We start from the raw sequence: 25066 nt of genomic DNA on the forward strand, positions 1-25066 counted from the left end.
GAGTTTGCGGAAGCGCTAACCGCGTTGGGGACTAGGGCGGATCCCGTGATTGGAACCGGCCCCGCCCCCGGCGCCACTTCCCCCATTGTGTGAGCGGCTCGGGCCTAGGCCCCGCCTCCCTTCGGAGGCCCGGCCCCTCCCCTTTTTCACCCCCCTCCTTTGGCTCATTTCCGGCCGCCGCCGCTACCGCTAGCCTGTAAGGAGGATTCGGCAGAGGGAAGAAACAACAGCCGCCATCTTGTTTGTGTGCTAGGTTGGGGGGGAGAGAGGCGAGAGGGAGCGGGCGAGAGTGGGCAAGCGGGACGCCGAGCTGAGTGCGAACTGCGGGAGCCAGAGAGTGCGGAGGGGATCCGGGACGGAGAGAGGCGGCTGGGGCCGAGACAGTGGCAGGGGGCCTGGGGCGCACGGGTTGAGGCGACCCCTAGCCCCCTCCCGTCCGCACACACCCCCACCGCGGCCCGGGAGCGGGGCCGGCGTCGACGCCTAGGGGGGACCATTACATAACCCCGCGCCCCGCGGCGCCTTCGCCCGCCGTCGCGGTCGGCCCCGAGCGGAGCCCCGGGGGGGCGGGCTCTCCCAGCACCTGGCCGCCGGCGGAGGGGACCGTAGCGGCGGCCGTATTTATTTATTTTCCGCGCGAGAGGAGGGCGAAGGAGAGAAGCGCGGCGCGAGGAGGGGCCGCCTGCGCCGCCGCCGGAGCGGGGCCTCCTCGGTGGGTTTGGCGTCGGCGCGGGCGGGCGGCGCTGCTCGGCCCGGCCCCCTCGGTCCTCTGGGCCGGCCAGCTCCGCGCCTGGCGTTCTTGCCGCGCCTCCGCCGGCCGCCGTGCGATGTGAGGCGGCGGCGCCAGCCTGGCTCTCGGCTCGGTTGAGCTCTCTGCGGCCATTAGGGGCCGGTGCGGCGGCGGCAGCGGCAGGAGGAGGGTTCGGAGGGTGGGGGCGCAGGCCCGGGAGGGGGCACCGGGAGGAGGTGAGTGTCTCTCGTCGCCTCCTCCTCTCCCCCCTTTTCGCCCCCGCCTCCTTGTGGCGATGAGAAGGAGGAGGACAGCGCCGAGGAGGAAGAGGCTGATGGCGGCGGCGGAGCTCCGAGAGACCTCGGCTGGGCAGGGGCCGGCCGTGGCGGGCCGGGGACTGCGCCTCTAGAGCCGCGAGTTCTCGGGAATTCGCCGCAGCAGACGCGCTCGGTGAATTTGTGCTCCTGTGCCCTCCTCCGGGCTTGGGCCCAGGCCCGGCCCCTAGCACTTGCCCCTACCTTTTCTATCGAGTCCGCATCCCTCTCCAGCCACTGCGACCCGGCGAAGAGAAAAAGGAACTTCCCCCACCCCCTCGGGTGCCGTCGGAGCCCCCCAGCCCACCCCTGGGTGCGGGGCGGGGACCCCGGGCCGAAGAGATTTCCTGAGGATTCTGGTTTTCCTCGCCTGTATCTCCGAAAGAATTAAAAATGGCCGAGAATGTGGTGGAACCGGGGCCGCCTTCAGCCAAGCGGCCTAAACTCTCATCTCCGGCCCTCTCGGCGTCGGCCAGCGATGGCACAGGTTAGTTTCGGCAGCCCCGGCCTTCCACGTTCCTCTTAATCTTTTCTACTCGGTGCTCCTTTATTCCATTTTTTTTTTTTCCTCTCTCCCTGTCCCTTAATTAATTTTAAAGGTATTTGAATGAGCTGATCGAAGACGTCCAGTAGCCCAACCATTTTCTTTGCCTCCTAATACATTGGTTGCAACACTGTGTCATATCGGTGTGTGTTCTGGAATTAGAGCTCGTAAGTGGGTGCTGTATAGAAATGGCCTGTATTGTTGCTCCCGTGCAGTTTAATTTGGGAAATGCCAGTGCATTTATGAGTAAGAGCTTCTATGCAATTTAAGTTTTAATTTTTTTTGTTCTTGGTAAATGAAGAATTTCGAATCCTTTCTCCTCATTGTACTTACTCTATTTTCTCTACTTTCCACCCTTTTCAAAATTTTCTCTCCTTTGCAGAATATTTTCTGTTAAATAGGATGTAAAAACTTGATTTTTGTGTGTGCGAGGTCCAAGATTTCAGATTAGAAGCGAAGTTTAACAATTGTTTTGTCTTACCTACCCTTCTTAGCTTTTTCCCCCTGCTTTTTCTTATTTGCTGTAAGAATCAATATGGAGTGCAGTTCATCTCACATCTTCCAGTTTTGGTGTGAGACCAAAATGTCTGAAACTCTGGATTTTCAGGTTGTGAGAACAGGGTCATGTTCTTTGTAGTTTGCATTCACTTTATCATTTTAGGAGGAAGAAAAAAGATAAACAATTTTGTGGAGTTATGTACCTGAAAATCAACGTTAGAAGTTGAAAGAGTTCCAGTCAGGAACTACGAACATGAACTGATTATACAAAAGTTTAAAATGTGCATTAGCTTTGGTGTTTTTGTGTTTGTCTTTTTACACTTTTAAACACATTTGGAGATCAAGATTTTTATTTAAAAGCTTTCCGGATTCTTCAGTTCATTCAGTTGTGGACCAGCCCCTTTGTCAGAGAAGTTCAGGGAGACTTCTTCCATCATCCCCTTCATTCTCTTCTTACAGTTAGTTTAATGGTGTTATCCTGATGGGCGAGGACCTTTTCTTTGCTGGAATAATGAAGATGAAGAATGGCTGGCCATCTGACAGCCCACAAGATGTTCCCCTTTACTACGGAGCATCTCTTTAACTCCCTGAGAACAGGCTCAACGTCATCCTTCCATCTGCCAGTGAGAGTGCATAATGGAGTTAAATGTACCCTTTGAGTTTGTAGAGAACTTGGAGAACATGTTTCTAAGTAGGCTTCATTTCAGAGTGAATATGGAAAGACGGAACAAATGCTTTGAATTCGTTGCTTTTATAAGAAAGATGTAAAATGAATTTCAGTTAACCTGCAACAATTGGGAAATAGGAATCTTGCAGAGTTCCTCTATTTAAGGCTTGTAACACTGATTATGCATGTACTTTGATCTGTACCTATTCTATGAAGGTACTGTAGTCTCCAAGGATATTTTTTAGCTGTTTTTTTTCTTCAAAATTCACGCACATAGACGCACATCATTGTATTCCTTTGCACCTACGAAAGTGCCATTCAGAAGGATTTTTTAGATCATCTTTACACACTTATTCACCTGTAGATTTTTGTGGTGTTCCTTTAGTGTTTGTGAAATGTGGTACTTTTTGCATTTTAGTTTTGGTGTAATGTCATGGAGTTTACGTTGGAGTTAGCCAGAGACTTGGAAAGTAGGGGAAGCTTTTTAATACACTTTACCTTGATGAGTCCTGATTTGAGCGGCTTCATCTTGGAGCTGTATTGTTTAACTGCTTATGTTCAGGTGTGCTACTGCTTTCTTCATATCTGGTCTGTTTTGCTACTTGCAATATGTTTGAATAATTACAAAAGTTCTAAATGTATCAAGTGGGCTTTTGTAGTTTTAAAAAAATCCCTCAACATTGAGATTGATTAATTCATTGGTAATACTAAAAGTTTGTCTTACTTTTATAAATTTTGTAATGAGGGTTGATTTCCCCCCCTCCCCAAATCAAGATTCTACTCCAGGAATTCTTTGGTGTACAGTTTTTAATTGTAACCAGTCTGGGTTTGGGGGAGGGGAGAAATGAGTATAAAGAAAATAGTGTTCCTCTGTGAACTTACTTCAAGTTGGGTACCATTATATTTTTTTTTATTATTTTTTTTTCCCAAGACAGAGTCTCACTCTGTCATCCAGGCTGGAGTGCAGTGGCAGGACCTCACTACAGCCTCTGCTTCTGGGGTTTCAATGGACAGCAGGCACAGGACACTATGCCTGGCTGATTTTTTTGTATTTTTAGTAGAGATGGAGGTTTCACCATATTGGTCACACTGGTCTCGAACTCCTGCCCCCAAGTGATTCACCTGCCTCGCCCCCCATAGTACTGGGATTATAGGCATGAGCCACCGTGCCTGGCCAGGTTTACCATTATATCTTGATTTATTACTTTTTTTTCCACTCAGCAGTTTGTAATATGTTTGCAGGTAACTTTTATTGGAGGCGCATCACCTCTTAAAACTTTAAACTTTTTTTTTTTTTTTTGAGACGGAGTTTCGCTCTTGTTACCCAGGCTGCAGTGCAATGGTGCGATCTTGGCTCACCGCAGCCTCCGCCTCCTGGGTTCAAGCAATTCTGTTTCAGCCTCCTGAGTAGCTGGGACTATAGGCACGCACCACCATGCCCAGCTAATTTTTTGTATTTTTAGTAGAGATGGGGTTTCACCATGTTGACCAGGATGGTCTTGATCCAAAGTGCTGGGATTACAGGCTTGAGCCACCGCGCCTGGCCAAAAACTTTAAATTTCAAACTTGTAACTTTGGACTTTTGAGTTGTCACTTGGGTATTTTATAAATGTGTAAGGAAATTATTCCTTGATACTATGGTTTTTATCTAGAACTGGTTAAAATAAGCCCAAAATTCTAGATCATAAAAACTTTTTTTAAGAAAGTGATTTAGGCTTCCAAATCTTAGGGTGTAAATATATCCACTAAGGGTGTTCTAGTGTCAGCTTTAAAGGAAAGAAAACTGGAATCCAATGGGATGATATGCTAAAGTGTTAAAGATCATATTAGTACTTAAGACTCAATGTCTGAATTTGTTTAATACTCAGATATTCTCCCAAAATATTTACAGGTTGATTCAAATAACTTAAGTTAAACTCAACTTTTACATGTTGGGATGGGGAAGAGAGGACTTGTTTGTAGCGTTTACACCTTTATGTTCCTGTTTCGTATTTGCATTTAATCCATCAAAATTTTTATTTCATTTGGTATGGTTAGGGTAAAATAAATCATTTGGGAAATGACATTTTGTTATACCTCTCTTCCCTCAAAAAAAAAATTATAAAAGCCACTCGTAAACATTTTTTTATAAAATTATTGACCAAAAGACTAGAAAAGTTAGTGTTAGGCAGATCCTGGAAATATTTCGTGAAGCTGTTTCTGATCATCTGAGTGATGGAAATGATGAGGGTCATCTCTTGTCTTCATTACTCAGTGAAGATGTTTTGTCACTGCTTTGTAAATGCTTAATGCCATATGCACTTAAAGAGCACCTGGAAAAATAGGATTTTAGGATATGACATATAATTAAGTAGGGTAAAGATCCTTCTGGTCTTGGTACAGTTTTATGGCCCTGGGTTTTGTGCTTTTTTTTTGCTTTTTGGACTTTTCCCCCATTCAAAGACACACGGCAGGTAGTGTGTAAAGTATACCTGCTTTTTGACCAGTAGAATAATGTACACAGTGGAGAAGTGGTAATTTTGTTTTTTTTTTTCCGTTTGAAATACACAAAGCAGTTAATGTATAAAGTATACCTCCCTTTCGATAGTAGATAAATGTACACAGTGGAGACGTGGTAAGATTTTTTAAAGTGTCAGCTCTACTTTTTTTTTTTTCCTTTTTTGAAACAGTTTCGCTCTTCTTAACTTTTTTTTTTTAAGACGGGGTTTCACCATGTTGGTTGGGCTGGTCTTGAACTCCCAACCTGAGGTGATCCACCCGCCTTGGCCTCCAAAGTGCTTGGATTACAGGAGTAAGCCACCATGCCCAGCTTTCCCCCGACCCCTTCATACCCCGGCTGGAGCGCAGTGGCAAGACTTGGCTCACTCTAACCTCCAACTCCTGGGTTCAAGTGATTATCCTGCTTCAGCCTTCTGAGTAACTGGGATTACAGGCGCCCACCACCATACCTGGCTAATTTTTTTTTCTTTTTTTTTGAGGCAGAGTTTCACTCTTGTTGCCCAGGCTGGAGTGCAATGGCATGATCTTGGCTCACTGCAACTTCTGCCTCCTGGGTTCAAGGGATTCTCCTGCCTCAGCCTCCTGAGTAGCTGCGATTACAAACGTGCCACCACACCTGGCTAATTTTGTCTTTTTAGCAGTGACGGGGTTTCACTCTGATGGTCAGGCTGGTCTTGAACTCCCGACCTCAGGTGATCTGCCCACCTCAGCCTCCCAAAGCGCTGGGATTACAGGTGTGAGCCACCGTGCCCGGCTGTCAGCTCTACTTTCTAAAAATGCCATTGTGTGTTAGTGATTTGTCATCCTGATCAAAACATTTTGGTCAGGACCATTTATTTTCCAGCTCTGTAACTTGTGATATACTGTTTTATTTTATTTTACTTTGGCATGAATGTTTACATGAGAGTTTGCTTCTGGAGTCTTTCAGATACAGGTTTTGATTTAGGGAGGCATTGCTGACCTCAGTGTTAAATTGCAAAACATTTACTAAACTGCCTTAAATTTTTCTGACAATTACTTATTCTTAAGGCCTTCTAAGTTCATTTATAGGACTTCAAGAAGGTTGTCTCTGGTTGATACTGAGATAAAGTGACTTTGAAGTTGTAAATCTTGTGTGCCTTACAGTATGGACGCCTTATTCCAGCAGGAGTTCATCTTCTATTGCAGAGGTAGGAATTGTACTGGCAGGTCCAGTAAATGGATAATAGGAAGGGAGGAAAGGGCTTATGCCTTGGTGGCCTTTTGGCATTATTTTGTGTTTTTCTTTGCTTTTCTGTCTCCTCTTTAGTTTATTTAATAGAAAGGAAAAACATGGAAACAGTTAAAAATTAGTGCAAAGCGGTATTTGTAGAGACATTAAGTGGTAAGTAGGAAACAGAAAAAAGAGTAGGAAGAATGTTGCAGATACAAGTGGGAGTGTAAAATGCTTTTTTCTGGTATATTTATAAAAACAATTTGAGTTATTCTGCCAAGTCATATACCCAGCAATTAATGGAAAAATAAAAGATGCTACTTTTGTGTTTGTCCAGATTTAAGGGTTTTTTCTTTTCAAGATTTCTAAAGTTGAATTTTTTTTTTAAGTGAGGCAAGCAGTAAAATTAATGGACAAAAGAAAAATTATACCAAGTCTAAAAATTTTTTAACATTGAACTTTGCTGGTGATTTTTTTTCCCACTTAATAGATGGTAGTTTCATTCTGAAATTTTAATGCAAAGTTTTTTATTACTGCTCACTTTCCCAGAAAAGCTTAAGAGGATGAATATTAATTGAGGTGTTAAGCCTCTTCTGAGCATTTTGGATATAATTTGTTTTTAGATATAGATTCCTTTTTATAAATGCCCCAGAGCAATTAGGAGTAATTTTGTTAAGAGAGAAAGTAAAACTAAAACTACTGAATGAGTATTGGAGTCAGACTGCTGGAGTTCGTATCCCAGACTTCTATTTATTAACTGGGAACTTTGGGCCAAATATTTAACCTGGCTCAACGTCTTCACATTTATTCCTAACCACAGCCCTATAGAGTGGGTCAGGTGGGTACCCACCTGACAGAAACCCACCTCACCCATCTTACAGGGTTGTGGTTAGGAATAAACGAGAATTCTCTTTATCAGATGCTTAGGGCTATGCTTGCTCCTGTGTAGTATGTGTTCATTGTTAACTGTTTTTAACTTTACTGCTAAATAAACCAGCAGGAAAGCAGTGGTAGATAGTTTGGTGGTGGTTTTGTTTTTTTTTTTTTTTTAGTGAACATACAGTAGTCCTCCCTTATCTTTGGGGAATGCATTCCAAGATCTCCAGTGGATACCTGAAGCCCTGCATAGTAGTGAACATAATTGTCATCAGTCAAAACACGTTTCTGTCCATGTCTTCCACACACAAATTTAATGGCCTTTTTCATCTTAACTAATCACTTGTCTTGCACTGTGGTGTGATGTTTGCAGTTTGAGGTGCAGCAGCAAAAACTCACTAATTTTTTTCCTTCACAATTTCACAGATAGATTTGATCTTTGCAACTTTTGCGTACAATTTTTTTCATTCCTTATTAGTCAAGAACTTTCACCTTTAAGCAATTTACAGCTTCTCTTTGGCATATCCAAATTGCTGTCATCGCTACTCCTGCACTTAGAGACTGTCATTAAGGAAAGTAAGAATTTCTTAAAACTCAAGCAGTGCCCTACCCCGTGGTCAGTCTGACAGTCGATCTGATAATAGAGATGGCTACTAAGTGAGAAGTGGCTGATAGTTTATACAGGTGAATACATTAGACCAAGGGGAGATTCACTACCTGGTCAGGTGAGATTTTGTCAGGCTACTCAGCTCCTAGCACTTTGGGAGACTAAGGCAGGAGGATTGCTTGAGGCCAGGCATTCAAGACCAGCCTAGGCAATGTAGTGAGACCCCCACCATCTCTACAGAAATTTGTAAAAATTAGCCTATGATGGCATGCATCTGTAGTCCTGGCTACTTGGGAGGCTGAGGTGTGAGACTCACTTGAGCCCAGGAGTTACAGTGAGCTATGATCACACCACTGCACACTCCAGCCTGGGTGACAGAGCAAGACTATGTTTCTAAAACCAAAACAAAAATTAGTGTTTATTTCTGCAATTTTCTTTGTAATACTTTTGGACCACAAGTATCTGAAATGGCAGAAAGCAAAACAGAGGGTAAGAATGAACTACTCTATAGATAGAATGGATAAAGAGAAAGTCAAGTGCATGATGTTCATAGACGAGTCTTAGAATGAGCCTTATGTCATCCATCCAAAGGTGGTTTTCTAGGAGCATAAGCATATGGGAACAGAGCTTAAAATAGAAAAATACAGTACAGTTAGCCTTTCATATCTGTGGGTTCCACGTTTGTGGATTCAACCACGGATTGAAAATATTTAGGGGAAAATATGCATGGTTGCATCTGTACTGGACATGTGCAGACTTTTACCTGTCATTATTCCCTAAACAATACAGAATAACAGCTATATATGTTGCATTTACACTACATTAGGTATTGTAAATACTAGAAAGAATTCAAAGTATATGGGAGGATGTGTGTAGGTTATATGCAAATACTACGTATCCCCTTTATATCAGGGACTGGGGTATCCTCAGATTTTGGTGTCTGCAGTGGAGTGGGTTCTGAAACTAATTCCCAGCAGATACCAAGGGACACCTGTATCTATATCTATCTGTATAATCGCTAAGATGTCTTGTATACGTAAGTAATTGAAATGAAAAGCAGCAGCAGATATTTAAGGCATAATGAGAAAATGGAAAACATTGTTCATGTTAGAATTTGTTCAAGATAAGAATGGCTTGCTAAAGAACTGTGTAACTGTTAAGCATAATTTTTTTTTTCTTTCTTTCTTTCTTTCTTTTTTTGAGACAGAGTCTCATTCTGTTTCCCAGGCTTGAGTGCAGTGGCACAGTCTTGGCTCACTGCAACCTCCAGCTCCTGGGTTCAGGTGGTTCTCCCGCCTCACTCCAGCTCCTAAGTTAAAGCAGTTCTCCTGCCTCAGCCTCCGAAGTAGCTGGGATTACAGGCACCTGCCAGCATACCTGGCTAATGTTTGTATTTTTAGTAGAGAAAGGGTTTCACCATGTTGGTCAGGCTGGTCTCAAACTCCTGACCTCAGGTGATCCACCTGCCTCGGCCTCCCAAAGTGCTACAGTCAGGAGCCACCATGCTTGACCGATTAAGCATAATTTTTTTTCTATTTTTCATTTTCTCACCTGGGTCTTAATTTTCTTTTTTTGAAATGGGGGTCTTCCTGTGTCGCCCAGGCTGAAGTTAACCTTCTGCTTCAGGTTCCTCAGTGGCTGGGATTACAGACATGAGTCATTATACCTGGTTCCAAGAAACTTTCTTATAAAGGAAGAAGAAGAAAAGTAGAAGCAGTGCAGTGCTCCAAATAATTTTTTTTTGCCGCAATTAAGGAAGAACTACCTTTTACTTGTAGCACTAGAGACTGTTTCAAAGAATGAACAAAGAATACATACACTTATTACTTGTAATGTCCTCTGATATTTTCTGTTGCTTTTTCTTTTAGTACTGGTTGCAACCTACTATATTGATTTCATGACCCACTGTTGGCTTGTGGGCCATAATTTGAAGAATACTGGCTTAGAAGAGTTAACAAAACAGTAGTTATTCTGTATTGGACCAACATTTTCTGTATGCTAAGCACTTACCCTCAGTACACTGTTCCTTCTTTCCTTCCTGAAGTTTATAGATAAGGGGAGAAGACTAGCATTCATTAAATCTGGTATGATCAGCATTGTATTTGTAAAGTACATGTATAGTGGGAGGAACAGGAGGACCTAACCCAGTAGTTACAGACCCTGGTGGCTGTCTTTGAGGAATTGTTTCTGATCTTGAGATCTCAAGGATAGAGATAGGATTAATAAAAACGAGCCCAGGCTGGAAAGGAGATTGTATGAGGCCTGAGTATACCCTGTTCTGAGAACCCATAAGTACTATCTAACTGGTGGGAAAGCAAAAAACAGGACTGTAGAGGTGAGCAAGGAGCCAATCCTGCAGGTATTATAGGAATTTAGACTTTACATTTTACCCATTTAATGGATAGGACAGAATTGTACCTTAGGCAGCTCAGTGAAAGTAGAAATGGTTTGGGAAGAAGCAGGGAAAAATGGGAGGCAGGGAGACCAGTGAAACAGCTGTTTTAGGGTTCCAGCCACTCTTGCCACAGAAGATGGAAAGACTTGGAAAGATTTGAAGGAAGATGGATGATTGACAGAACTTGGTGATTGATTAGAAAGCACTCAAGATGGAAAGAAGTGGGAAGATTTGAGGGAAGATGGATGGTCAAGAGAACTTGGTGATTGATTACAAGTTAGGTAGTGAGATGGAGAAATCAAGGATAATTCCCAGGTTTAAAGTTTGAGCAATTTGATGGGCGACGAATTATTTATTTATTTATGAGAGTGTCTCTCAGTCACCCAGGCTGGAGTGCAGTGGCATGATCTTGGCTCACTCCCTGTAACTTCTGCCTCCCAGGTTCAAGCGATTCTTACGCTTCGGCTTCCCAAGTAGCTGGGACTACAGGCATGCACCACCACACCCAGCTGATTTTTGTACTTTCAGTTGAGATGGGGGTTTCACCATTTTGGCCAGGCTGGTCTCAAACTCCAGGCCTCAAGTGATACACCCGCCTTGGCCTCCCAAAGTGCTGGGATTACAGGTGTGATTCACAGTGCCTGGCTGGGTAATGATTTAAGAAATTTGGAAACATAGGAAGCATAGTATTTTTTTTTTCTTGAGATAGTCTCCCTCTGTTGTCCAGGCTGGAATACAGTGGCACGATCTCGGCTAACTGCAACCTCTGCCACCCAGGTTCAGGCAATTCTCCTGCCCCAGCCTCCTGAAGAGCTGGGATTACAGCCATGCACCACCATGCCTGGCTAATTTTTTGTATTTTTGGTAGAAACAGGGTTTCACCATGTTGGTCAGGCTGGTCTTGAACTCCTGACCTCCGTGATACACCACCTTCGGCCTCTAAAAGTGCTGGGATTACAGGCATGAGCCACAGCATCTGAAATCATAGTATTTGTGAGGTGGGTGGGCAGGTGTGATGGGGGTAGGGATGTTACATTTGGGGCATTTGGAAGTTGTGTGGTTCTTCTGAGTTGAGTAGTCACTCTTTTCATTTGCTGTACCTTTATCTTATTTCAGCCGACAGACACTAAATACCTACCAAGTCTTAGGCATTTGAAATACAAAAACAATTAAGGTGCCTTCTCTTAAAGCCTTTAGAGATACAGTGGGGTTGTTACACATGTCCACACAATTTTCCCATGAGTTATGCTTTAAAGGTTTTTTTAAATGGTCTATATAAAGGCAGGGGATAGGGCTTGTTTTTGACAATTTTCTTCATGGAAAACATGTATTATTTGAACAGGGTTTGGAGGGAATTAAAGTAGCGTAGGGAAAGTTGGAAGGGTTTTTCAGATGGAGCTAAAGAGCATGGTTCTGATGTGGCTAGAATATAGGCTATGTGGTAGGTTTTTCATGGGCGATAGATGGAAAAGGATGTTGGGGTCCCATTATGGAAAGATAAGTATGCCAAGGAATTTGCCATTTATCTTAGCATCAGGATAAAAATTTTATGACCAGCGGAGTGACAGCATTGAGGAAATTCTAGTAACACTGTACAGAGCAGCGGTAGGGAGAATAATGGCAGGAAGACTAGGAGTATGTTATTTACCTCTTTTGAAATGAGCTTGTCATTTGCCTTGGAAGTTTTTGGTAAATTGTAATTGAGAAAGTGAATTGTTTATTTTGTTCAAGATCCATGTTTGAGTTACCAGTTGTCATAAATGTAAAAAATATACCAGATACCAACCTGGATACTATTCACTCTCCCCGTTGTTTACAGATATACAGGTTTTTGTTTGTTTTAGTTTTTAAAAGGTAGTATGTTATTTTCTCCATCTAGGATTCCCTTTAGGCGTTTCCTTGTAACAAATACCAAGGTTTGCCCAAAATCAAGAAATGTTCAGTGACAGTTAAGTTAGCACACAGTTTTGGTGTACTATAAAACACGTCCTTGAGTTGATTCTTAAGGTGAGATTTTAATAAATAATAGTGTCCTCATTGGGTAGTTGTGTTTTTATTTTGTTTTGTTTTTTGGCCACAGAGTCTTGCTGTTTCCGAGTGCAGTGGCATGATACCGGCCCACTGCAGCCTCTGCCTCCCGGGTTCAAGCAATTCTCCTGCCTCAGCCTCAAAAGTAGCTGAGATTACAGGCACACTCCACCACACCTGGCTAATTTTCGTATTTTTAGTAGAGACAGGGTTTTGCCAGGTTCACCAGGCTGGTCTCGAACTCCTGACCTCAGGCCATCTGTGCACCTCTGCCTCCCAAAGTGCTGGTGTTACAGGTGTAAGCCATAGCATCTGGCCTTTCTAAACAGAGCTCCAGGTCACATTCTTGATCAATTAAAGCACTTCATTTCTGTTTAAAATTCAAGACTTAAGCCTGGGCAAGGTGGCTTACACCTGTAATCCCAGCACTTTGGGGATCCAAGGCAGGCGAATTGCCTGAGGTCAGGAATTCAAGACTAGCCTGGCCAACATGGTGAAACTCCGTCTCTACTAAAAATACAAAAATTAGCCAGGCGTGGTGGTTAGTGCCTGTAGTCCCACCTACTCTGGAGGCTGAGGCAAGGGAATCGCTTGAACGTGGGAGGCGGAGGCTGCAGTGAGCCGAGATTGTGCCATTGCACTCCAGCCTGGGCAACAAGAGCAAAAAACTCCATCTCAAAAAAAATTTGTGTGTGTGTGTGTGTGTGTGTGTGTGTGTGTGTGAGAGAGAGAGAGAGATGCTTTGGTTGTTTTGTTTTTTTAAGATGCAGTCTTGCTCTATCACCCAGGCTGGAGTGTAATGGTATAGTCTTGGCTCACTGCAACCTCCTCCACCTCCCAGGTTCAAGCGATTTTCCTGCCTTAGCCTCCTGAATAGCTGGGACTATGGGCACACGACTCCACCTCCAGCTCATTTCTGTATTTTTAGTAGAGACAGGGTTTCACCATATCAGCCAGGCTGGTCTTGAGCTCCTGACCTCATGATCTGTCTGCCTTGGCTTCCAGAGTTGCTAGGATTACAGGTGTGAGCCCCCGTGCCCACTGTGTTGGGGTTTAAGAATAAACTTCAATATGGTCTCTTCCCAAAGTAAAGGTATACCTTTTGATGTTATGATAGCAGGACAGTGTTAAGAGTACATATTTTGAAATTTGCTTGCACTTTTGCCCTTTCACTCTATTGGATTTCAAAATTCAACAGCTGCTAGCATTTGTAGCTATGTAATTGTGTGTAATTATCGTCTTTTATCCAAATTAGTATAAAATGTACAGGTTTTTCTGATTTTTTTTGAAGTATTAGAAATCTTGCCTATCGTTCCGGCATGGATATTTCATTTTAATTTTCTTAATGTTTCTTTAAATTATGTAGTTTGAAATGTTTGTACATCTTTATTTCCTTGGTAGCTGGGTTCTTTATATGATTAGATAATTCTGCTTCATCTATGGAGGGTTAAAGTACCTTTTATAATGAAGTACTGAATAGAGGTTGGGACAGTTGTTTGAACCTGATAAATTTGTAAGATATACAAAATTTTCTCGTTTTAAAAAGCTATAGTTGTAAAATTCATGCTTTTTAAGCATCCAGTTTAAGGGTAGAAGTGTCCCAAAGCAATAAGAACAAGAAATCTTTGTAAGATCAGTAGTTTCAGTGTTTAGCCAAACCATTATGAGAATTAGAATGACTCATGTTATGTAGATTTGATTTTCAACTCCATTCTTTTTGTTTGTTTGTTTTTTTAAAAATCCCAAATCTGTAACCTGGACTAGGGACTCTGAAATGTTCTGATCTCTTCTCACCTCATCACTCATTCTGTTCTCCCCACTCTTTCAATTGCTGAACTAACTGGCTGAGCTTTTACTCTTCCCCACCATAGGTTGTTCCACTCTTTATCTGTCTAGCTCCTGCTCAACCTGTGGACTCACCACTGGATTAGATAAAAGAAATAAAAGATTGTATTGTCCACTCTTTAAAAATATTAAGCATTTTTTATTGTTTGTTTGAGACAAGGTCTCACTCTGTCTTCTGGCTTGGAGTGCAATGGCTCAATCTTGGCTCACGGTAGCCTCGACCTCCCAGGCTAAATGATCCTCCAACCTCAACCTGTAGCTGCAGCCTAGCTAATTTTTAAATTTTTTTTGTAGAGACAGGGTCTTGCTCTGTTGCCCAGGATCATCTCAAACTCTTGGGCTCAAGCAGTTCGCCTGCCTTGGCCTCCCAAAGTGCTGAGATTTCAGGTGTGAGCCACCCACTGGCCTAAAACAATTTTTTTTTTTTTTAACCTGGAGTCTCGCTCTGTTGGGCAGGCTGGAGTGTAGTGGCATGATCTCTGCTCGCTTCAACCTCTGCCTTCCAGGTTCAAGTGATTATTGAGCCTCAGCCTCCTGAGTAGCTCGGATTACAGGCATGCACCACCACGCCAGCTCATTTTTGTATTTGTAGTAGAGATGCGATTTTACCATGTTGGCCAGGTTGGTCTCAAACTCCTGATCTAAGGTGATCCACCTTCTTCCACCTCCCAAAGTGCTGGGATTACAGGCATGAGCCACCATGCCAAGCCCTAAAAGCATTTTAATGCTACAGAGAAAGCCAGCTAAAGGGAGGAGGAACAGAAGATAGATTCTGTCTTCTAAGTGGGATTTGAGAATTGACTAGATTTAAAATAGTTAATAAAGGTATTTTACTTAATGAACACAGTTTAAAAGAACTGAGTTGATTTTACTTCATTTTACCTTAAATATAAAGGTAAGTGTGTTTATTCAACAAATAATGTGACCCTTTTAAATAAAAAAAAGTGTAAATGTGAGAGGTACTAATATAGTAGAATTATATTTTGAGCCAAATTATTTTAATTTTAAATTAAATTTTATGTCATAGTTTAGTAACTAGAAACTTGTCTGATTATGTTCGTAGACAGTGCAGTGTTTAGGGTTATGATTTTAATGGTACTAATTTTGAAGGTTATGCAGTTATATATATTATATTTCATTTGTTTCTCACATATCATGGAATTGTTTTGATCCTTTGATTTTTGGAAAGACTAAATGAGCCGAGTTTACTATTTATTTATTTATTTTTGAGACAGAGTGTTACTCTTGTTACCCAGGCTGGAGTGCAATGGATCCATCTCAGCTCACTTCACTATCCGCCTCCTGGGTTCAAGCGATTCTCCTACCTTAGCCTCTCGAGTAGCTGGAATTAGAGGCATGCATGCGCCACCACACCCAGCTAATACTGTGTTTGTTTGTTTTTAAGTAGAGATGGGGTTCTGCATGTTGGTCAGGCAGGTCTCGAACTCCCGACCTCAGGTGATCCACTCACCTTGGCCTCCCAAAGTGCTGGGATTACTGGTGTGATCCAGTATGCCTGGCTGCCAAGTTTATTTTATAAGGGATTATATGGTTAAATCTATTTCAAGGAGCAGACCACAAGCAATATAGAGGACAGCAAGAGTGATCTACAGAATCAGTATGTAATAATGAAAGGATAGTTTGACTCAACACTGGTTTCCCCCGTGTTTAATCCAGACTTGGTGGTGGTTGAAATTGTCACATTTCTAATACGTGGTCCACTGGGTAAATCATGTATTAGGCTAAACCTCTCTCTTTTTTTTTTTTTTTCCCCAAGGCAGGGTCTCATTCTGTCACCCAGTCTGGAGTGCAGTGGTGTGATCATGGCTCACTGCAACCACACCCTCCTGAGCTCAAGCAGTCTTCCCATCTCAGCCTCTCAAGTAGCTGGGACTACAGGTGTGCACCACCATGCCTGGCTAATTTTTGGGTTTTGTTGTTGTTGTTGAGACTGGGATCTTTCTACATTCCAGGCTAATGGTCTTGAACTCCTGCACTCAAGCAACCCTTCTGCCTTGGCCTTCCAAAGTGCTAGGATTACAGGTGTTAGCCACGGCACCCAGCCTATGCTAAACTTCTCAAATCAGATTTATATGTGTCCTGTCAGTCACATTTTACTCCACCATGTTTGGACTGAATGTACACTCAGATGAAGAAACTTAAAAAAAAATACTGCTCCTTGGGAAACAGAAGAAATACTTTACTCAGAGTCATTTTTGTACTGAAGCATCATTAAAGGCATAAAGGAACTTAAGAACAAACTACTGGTAGAAGCAGCCTAGTGATTTTGATTGGTTGACACTTTTGTAAGCAGGAAATGTCTTACTGGAGATAGTTTATTCATTTCAGTATTCATTTGTGATACTGTTTTTCAATATTTGCTACAGGATAGTTAGATGGTAATGGAACAAACTTCAGATTCATAAATTTTTAATTAAATATAAAGGGGGCAAAAGTAGATAAACATCTGAGAGCTCACCTTACTATCTAGAAAAAATACTTGCTGGCCCGGTGCCATGGCACATGTGTAATCCCAGCACTTTGGAAGGCCAAGGTGGGAGGCTTGCTTGAGCCCAGGAGATTCAGGCCATCCTGGACAACATGGTGAGACCCCATCTCAATAAAATTTAAAAAATATTAGTCAGGTGTTGTGATGTGTGTCTATTTGAGAGGCTAAGGAGGACTGCTTGAGCTGGGAGGTTGAGGCTGCAGTGAACTGTGATCCTCCCCACTCCACTCCAGGCTGGGCAAGAGAGCAGGAAAGACCCTGTCTCCAAAAAAAGAGGAGAAAATATGAGACAGCAATCAATTACAATAGATTTGGCTTCAGTACAGATTAAATTAAAACCCTCGCTGTAGGCCCTAGAATAATAAAGACTTCTGTATTACTAAAGCTGGTTACTGCTTCATGAACTCTGTACATGGGCTAGTATGGACTTAGGAGGTTATCGAGATTAATGACAATAATATGTGAGGTGCCAGGAAAAATGCCTGACACATTGAAAGTGCCAGATAAATGCATGCTGGCATCATTATAAGCTGGCCTAGCTCCTAATAGTGTAATCAGTCTATTGAATAACAGTCGGTAACATGTTTATAGTGTTTAGTGTGTGCCAGGTACTGTTCTAAACACTTTACATTTATTCACTCATTTAATCACAAATAACATGAATTAGGCACTTTGTTGTTATGCAGAGGTGGAAACAAGGTTATTTCCTGCTTTTTTTTCTTTTTCTTTTTCTTTTTTGAGTTGTAGTCTCGCTCTTGTTGCCCAGGCAGGAGTGCAGTGGTGTGATCTTGGCTCACTATAACCTCTGCCTCCTGGGTTCAAGCAGTTCTCCTGCTTCAACCTCCTGAGTAGCTGGAATTACAGGAGACTGCCATCATGCCCAGCTAATTTTTGTATTTTTAGTAGAGCCAGGGTTTCAGCATGTTGGCCAGGCTGGTCTGCAACTCCTGACCTCAGGTGATCCACCCGCCTCATCTTCCCAAAGTGCTGGGATTACAGGCATGAGCCACTGTACCTGGTTCATCCTTTTTTTAAATTATTGCGACAGGGCCTCACTTTCACTCAGGCTAGAGTGCAGTGGTGGGATCATAGTGCACTGCAGCCTCAATCAAGCCCTGTGAGTAGTAGGTGCATGCCAGCACACCTAGCTAGGTTTTAAAAATTTATTTTTGTAGAGATGAGGTCTTTCTCGCCTTGGCCTTCCAATGTGCTAGGATTATAGGCATGAGCTACCCTGCTGGCTTTCTTTTCCTTTTTATTTTTTCACAATTCCAATGGTCCTTGGGATTTGTGTATACTTTAGAATCGTCTTGTCCAGTTCCCTGAAAAACCTTTAGAAGTTTGATTGATATTTGCATTGAATCTATAGATCAGTACTCCGGGAGAATTAATGTCTTTTAATACTGAGGATTTCTGTCTAGGTGTTTTTGAGATACTCCATTTAAGTAGCCTTCACTTTTTTGTATGTTGTCAGTTTTTCCCTATGTTATAAATCATTGCTTTTTTTTTTTTTTTTTTTTTTTTTGACTAAATTTCACGGCTGGGCACAGTGGCTCATGCCTGTAATCCCAGCACTTTGGGAAGCTGAGACAGGCGGATCACCTGAGATCAGGAGTTCAAGACCAGCCTGAGCAACATGGAGAAAACCTGTCTCTACTAAAAAATACAAAATTAGTCGGGCATGGTGGTGCATGCCTGTGATCCCAGCTACTCTGGAGGCTGAGGCAGGAGAATCACTTGAACCCGGGAGGCAGAGGTAGCAGTGAGCCAAGACTGCACCATTGCACTCCAGCCTGGGCAACAAGAGTGATACTCATTTTCAAAAAAAAAAGAATTTCACCCTGTCATCCAGGCCTAATGCAGTGGCCCAATCTCTGCTCACTGCAACCTCCATTTCCTGGATTTAGGTGATTCTCGTGCCTCAGCCTTCCAAGTAGCTGGGACTGCAGGCGTGCGCCACCATGCCCAGCTAATTTTAGTGTTCTTAGTAGAGACCAGGTTTTACCACATTGACCAGGCTGGTCTTGAACTCCTGACCTCCAGCAATCCACCCATCTCAGCTTTCCAAAGTGCTAGGATTACAGGTGTGAGCTACCATGCCAAGCTATACATTGTTTAAAAAAATATTTGTAACCGTTTGTTGCTGGCATGCAGAAATTGACTTTGATTGGTTATACCATAAATAAAAACAAATCACCTTCCTAACCTCTCACAATTTCCAGTTGTTTGTATTTCTTTAAAATTGACAATAGTTGTATATATTCATGGGACACAGTGTGATGTTACATGTGTTTGCTTTGAATTTTCTCTGTCAGCAGTTATATTATCTGTAGACAGTTAAGTTTTGCTTCTTTTTTTTTTGAGACAGAGTTTTGGTCTTGTTGCCCAGGTGGAAGTGCAATAGCAGGACCTTGGCTCACTGCAACGTTCGCCTCCCGGGTTCAAGCGAATTCTCCTGCCTCAGCCTCCTGAGTAGCTATGATTACAGGCATGTGCCAACATGTCCAATTAATTTTGTATTTTTAGTACAAAGGGGGTTTCACCATTTTGACCAGGCTGGTCGGCCTCCCAAAGTTTCGAGATTACTGGTATGGGCCACTGTGCCCGGCTCTTTTTTGCAAAGGAGTCTCACCCTGTTGCCCAGGCTGGAGTGCGATGGTGCGATCTCAGTTCACTACAACTTCTACCTCCCAGGGTCAAGCAAGTCTCCTGCCTGCCTCAGCCTCCCAAGTAGCTGGGACTACAGGTGTGTGCCACCACACAGCTAATTTTTTTTTTTTTTTGAGTTGTTGTCTCGCTCTGTCGAGGCTCACTGCAACCTCTGCCTCTCAGGTTCAAGCTATTCTTCTGCCTCAGCCTCTAAAGTATCTAGGATTACAGAGGCCCGCCACCCCACCCGGCTAATTTTTGTATTTTTAGTAGAGTTGGGGTTTCACCATGTTGGCCAGGTTGATCTCAAACTTCCTGACCTTGTTACCTACCTGCCTTGGTCTCCCAGAGTGCTGGGCTTACAGGCGTGGCGTGAGCCACCACATCCAGCCAAAAAACTTGTAATCTGTCTTATACTGTTGCTCTAGCTAAGTAGATAACTCCAGTACAATGTTGAATAGAAATAGTAGTAAGAAGTTTTTTTCTTGTTCTGATACTGAAGAGATTACTTTTAATGTTTTAATGTTGGTTCATTATGCAGATTTGCTCTTAGTTTAGGTTTTGGAGGAAACTTCATGAGTATAAAGCTTCCTTCAGTTTCTAGATGGCTGAAAGTTTTGTTGTTATATTGTGATTGGGTATTGAATTTTATCCAGTGCTTTTCTTAGAGTCAAAATGAATCTTATGTTTTCTTTATCCTTTGTTATTATGGCGAGTGACAGTTACTGATGTTCTCATGTCCCCTAGGTTCCTGGGATTATCCCAACTGGATGATGATTTTTTTTTTTTTTTTTTTTAATATGGAGTCTTATTGTGTTGCCCAGGCTGGAGTACAGTGGTGTGGTCTTGGCTCACTGCCACCTTCACCTTCTGGTTTCAAGCGATTCTCCTGCCTCAGCCTCCTAAGTAGCTGGGATTACAGGTGCCCACCACCACGCATGGCTAATTTTTGTATTTTTAGTAGAGATGGGGTTTCACCATGTTGGCCAGGCTGGTCTCGAACCCCTGACCTCGTGATCTGCCTGCCTCAGCCTCCCAAAGTGCTGGGATTACAGGCGTGAGCCACCACACCCAGCGAATGATGATTTTTAAGACATGAATTTGGTTTTCTCTTTTAAAGAGTCTTGTTTCTGTGTCCGTAAAGAAGATTGACCTGTTCTTATATTGGCCTTTTGTCATTTTTAAAATGCTACTTGTAGTTTTTAGAAGTATTTTCATAAGCTTGAATTATCTTTTCCTTGAAAGTTTGGTGTAGGACATGCCTGTAAACAATTCAGATAATGATGCTTTTTTTATGGAAAAATAAAGCAAGGATTAATGTTCTTTAGTAGTAGTAGGATTACAGTAGTCTGACTTCCCATGTTGTTTTCTTTTAAACTTTTTTAAATGGGAAATTTTAGTTTAATGAAATATATATTAAAAAATATATATATTTTAATAAGAAATACGTTGTGCTTATTATCCAGCTTCAAGTTTATTAGTATATGCCACCAACACCCCCCCTTTTTTTTTTTTTTTCCCTGGAGTATTTTAAAGCAAGTCCTAACCATGTCGTTTCACCAGAAATATTTTAGGTACATCACTCAGTAAAAAGGATTTATTTAAAAATTTTGCCATTGTTGTAGTCAATAAAGTTAATAATTTTTTAATATCACCCATTACTCAGTCTGTATTTAAAGATCCCTTACTCTCATTTCAAAATGTGTTTTTTTTTTTTTGAGACGGAGTTTGGCTCTTGTTACCCAGGCTGGAGTGCAATGGCACGATCTCGGCTCACCGCAACCTCCGCCTCCTGAATCCAGGCAATTCTCCTGCCTCAGCCTCCTGAGTAGTTGGGATTACAGGCACGTGCCACCATGCCCAGCTTATTTTTTGTATTTTTAGTAGAGATGGGGTTTCACCATGTTGACCAGGATGGTCAAGATGTCTTGACCTTGTGATCCACCCGCCTCCCAAAGTGCTGGGATTACAGGCATGAGCTACCGCACCCGGCCTCAAAATGTGTTTTTATAGTTGGGTTGTTTGAATCAGGATCCCCACCGCCCCCCCCAAACCAATTTAGGCTATGGAATTGTTGGACAAACTGGGACATTCCATCCTATATGATTTTTTTATTAAGGTTTAAGTATTTTCTCTGGAATGTATTTATTTTGTATATTTTAATTTTTTTTTGTACAAAGTTGATAATAGTATTGCTTTGTCAATTTTTTTTTTTTTTTTTTTTTTTGATACAGCGTCTCACTCTGTCGCCCAGGCTGGATGGAGTGCAGTGGCGCAGTCTCGGTTCACTGCAACCTCCACCTCGCAGGTTCAAGCGATTCTCCTGCCTCAGCCTCCTGAATAGCTAGGATTACAGGCACATGCCACCATGCCCAGCTAATTTTTTTTGTATTTTTAGTACAGATAGGGTTTCACCAGTTGGCCAGGCTGGTCTTGAACTGTCTCAAGTGATCCGCCTGCCTCGGCCTTCCAAAGTGCTGGGATTATAGGTGAGCCACTGTACCAGGCCAGGTTATATTATTTTTTAAGACGATAACAGCTGTGGATTTTTTGTTATTGTTAGTAGACAGGATCTCACTATGTTGCCCAGACTTGATATGAATTCCTGGGCTCAAGCTATCCTCTTGCCCCAGCCTTCTGAGTAGCTGGGACTATAGGTGTGTACCACTGTGCCAGCACCCAGTTTAATGTGAAAACTACTTTAGAGAATTAAAAGGAAAGAAAACTTAAATAATTTCTATAATAGGTTAATACTGTCAATAGGTCAATCAGGAGTAATTTTGTTTCCCCAGGGGATGTTTGATGATGTCTGGAGACATTTTTGGTTGTCACAATTGGGGAATGGGTGCCACTAGCATATATAAGGACCAGGAGACTCTTGATGGTATTAGAGGGCACAAGACAATCTCCTTCCACTTACAGCAAAGAAAATTATACAGCTCAAAATGTTAACATTGCCAAGGTTGATTATCCCTGCATTAATTTATAATCACCGGTTTTGTTTGTTTCTTCTTTTTTGAGACAGGATCTTGTTCTTTCACCCAGGCTGGAGTGCAGTTGTGCAGTAGAGCTCACTACAACCTTAAATTCCTGGACTCAAGTAATTCTCCCACCTTAGCCTCCTGAGTAGCTAGGACTATAGCCAAGTACTACCACACTCAACTGACTTTATTATTTGTAGAGACAGAGTCTTGCTGTGTTGGCCTGGGCTCAAGCATTTCTGCTGCCTTGGCCTCCCAAAGTACTTAGATTACAGGTGTGAGCCACCAGGGCTGGTCTTGCACTCTGTATTTGATAGGGGTGGTTTGTATGGTGAAGGAGCCAGAGGCATGGTTTTCTACCCTGTTCTGCTATGTTTTGCTTAAGGAAAAGTATTCTGTAGTTCAAGTTGAAAGTAAATTTACTCAGCCTGTTGAGGGCCTACTTTGACGCCCTTTACAGGAACTTGGTAAAAATAATGAATAGCTTCTGCTTAACTGGAGCACACACTGAATGTTCCACAAATGACAGGTCTTTTGTATCAGTTGTCTGTCTTTATGTATTAGAATATTTAAAATCTTTCCTTTCCTTCCTGAATTTAGTTTGTGTATAGACAAGTTATTATGACTGTTCTTCTAAGGAACTTGGGAATATTAATACAGCTTAATTTCATTACTTTTTTCCATGACTGTGAATATAAACTTTTAGCAACTCATGTAATAATTGGTGTTCTACTTATTATTATTTTTCTTTTACTAAAAATAAAATTTCATTTCAACTACTATGTTAATTCTGTAACATTATTTAGAATGTTGGGTTTTTTTCTTTTTTTATTATACTTTAAGTTCTGGGATCCATGTGCAGAATATGCAGGTTTGTTACCTAGGTATACACGTGCCATGGCGGTTTGCTGCACCCATCAATGTGTCATCTACATTAGCTATGTCTCCTAATGCTGTCCTCCACTAGCCCCCTACTCTCCCACAGGCTCTGGTGTGTGATGTACCCTTCGCTGTGTCCCATGTGTTCTCACTATTCAACTCCCACTTATGAGTGAGAACATGCCCAACCAAAAAACTTGTAATCTCTTATGAGAACATGCAGTATTTGGTTGTCCGTTCTTGTGTTAGTTTGCCGAGAATGATGGTTTCCAGCTTCATCCATGTCCCTGCAAAGGACATAAACTCATTTTTTTTTATGGCTGCATAATATTCCATGGTGTATATGTGCCACATTTTCTTTATCCATTGATGGGGTGGGGGGGTTGTACTTTTAATTCTTCTTTCCTTCAGTCTTACTTTAGGTATAGTTCTTAAGTGTTTAAGTCTGTTGATATAACCAAATATTTCCTCAATTTAAATAATCTGTAACATAAAATTGTTTTAGTATGAACTAAAAAACTACAATATGAATAATATATAAGGGTGCATGTGGTGTCTCAAGCCTGTAATTCCAGCACTTTGGAGGGCCAGCATGGGTAGATAGCTTAACTCAGGAGTTCAAGCCTAGCCAGGTCAGCATGGCAAACCGCGCCTCTACTAAAAATACAAAATTTAGCCATGTGTGGTGGCACACACCTGTAGTCATAGCTATTTGGGAGGCTGAGATGGGAGAATCACTTAAATCTGTGGATGGAGGTTACAATGAGCCAAGATACCTGCCACTACATTCCAGCCTAGGCAACAGATCAAAACCCTGTCTCAAATAAATAGAAAGAAAAATGTGGAGTGAGGTTTGGAAATGATGTTTAATGCTTATGAAGAAATAAAATATAGAGCAGTTTTTTATTTTGGTTTTGTCATTCTTTGACCTTTATCTTTTCCCTTTGCTTTTTAGATTTTGGTTCTCTCTTTGACTTGGAGCACGACTTACCAGATGAATTAATCAACTCTACAGAGTTGGGACTAACCAATGGTGGTGATATTAATCAGCTTCAGACAAGTCTTGGCATAGTACAAGATGCAGCTTCTAAACATAAACAGCTATCAGAATTGCTGCGATCTGGTAGTTCGCCTAACCTCAATATGGGAGTTGGTGGCCCAGGTCAAGTCATGGCCAGCCAGGCCCAACAGAACAGTCCTGGATTAGGTTTGATAAATAGCATGGTCAAAAGCCCAATGACACAGGCAGGCTTGACTTCTCCCAACATGGGAATGGGCACTAGTGGACCAAATCAGGGTCCTACGCAGTCAACAGGTATGATGAACAGTCCAGTAAATCAGCCTGCCATGGGAATGAACACAGGGATGAATGCTGGCATGAATCCTGGAATGTTGGCTGCAGGCAATGGACAAGGGATAATGCCTAATCAAGTCATGAACGGTTCAATTGGAGCAGGCCGAGGGCGACAGAGTATGCAGTACCCAAACCCAAGCATGGGAAGTGCTGGCAACTTACTGACTGAGCCTCTTCAGCAGGGCTCTCCCCAGATGGGAGGACAAACAGGATTGAGAGGCCCGCAGCCTCTTAAGGTAAGCACAGTTTTGATTTGTGTGCACATTTGGCACACATGAGTATTCCCATGATGGAGGGAGGGTTTGCCTTACATAGTGAAGCAGTTTCCACATATTACATGCCAGGAATTTACTGTGCTATCTTAAGTTTTAAGAAGTGCATACATTAAATTTAAGTAAAACATGTATTTTACAACTGATGTTGTATAACTTCATATTTCCAAGTGATCGCTGGCTAATGCCGTTTCTCTCTGGCACAAGCATTGGAATGTTTTTAATCT

At 42.3% G+C, this 25066-nt stretch overlaps 1 protein-coding gene across 5 annotated transcripts in view; it reads left to right on the forward strand.

Annotated features, from left to right (window-relative positions):
• The first annotated feature begins 212 nt into the window (after positions 1-212).
• Positions 213-25066, forward strand: part of EP300 (EP300 lysine acetyltransferase) — an 81436-nt gene continuing 56582 nt past the window's right edge. For 4 of the 5 annotated variants that reach the window (XM_078334899.1, XM_078334902.1, XM_078334914.1 and 1 more), the window contains exons 1-2: positions 213-1531; positions 24169-24803. In XM_078334899.1, coding sequence (XP_078191025.1) covers positions 1438-1531; positions 24169-24803 — 729 coding nt within the window. In that variant the 5' untranslated portion in view covers positions 213-1437. Of the gene's footprint in view, positions 1532-6275; positions 6422-24168; positions 24804-25066 lie in introns of those variants that run through there. The other variant, XM_078334909.1, reaches the window with a different exon arrangement.

The sequence above is a fragment of the Callithrix jacchus genome, chromosome 1, assembly GCF_049354715.1.
Source record: "Callithrix jacchus isolate 240 chromosome 1, calJac240_pri, whole genome shotgun sequence".
Lineage (NCBI taxonomy): Eukaryota > Metazoa > Chordata > Mammalia > Primates > Cebidae > Callithrix > Callithrix jacchus.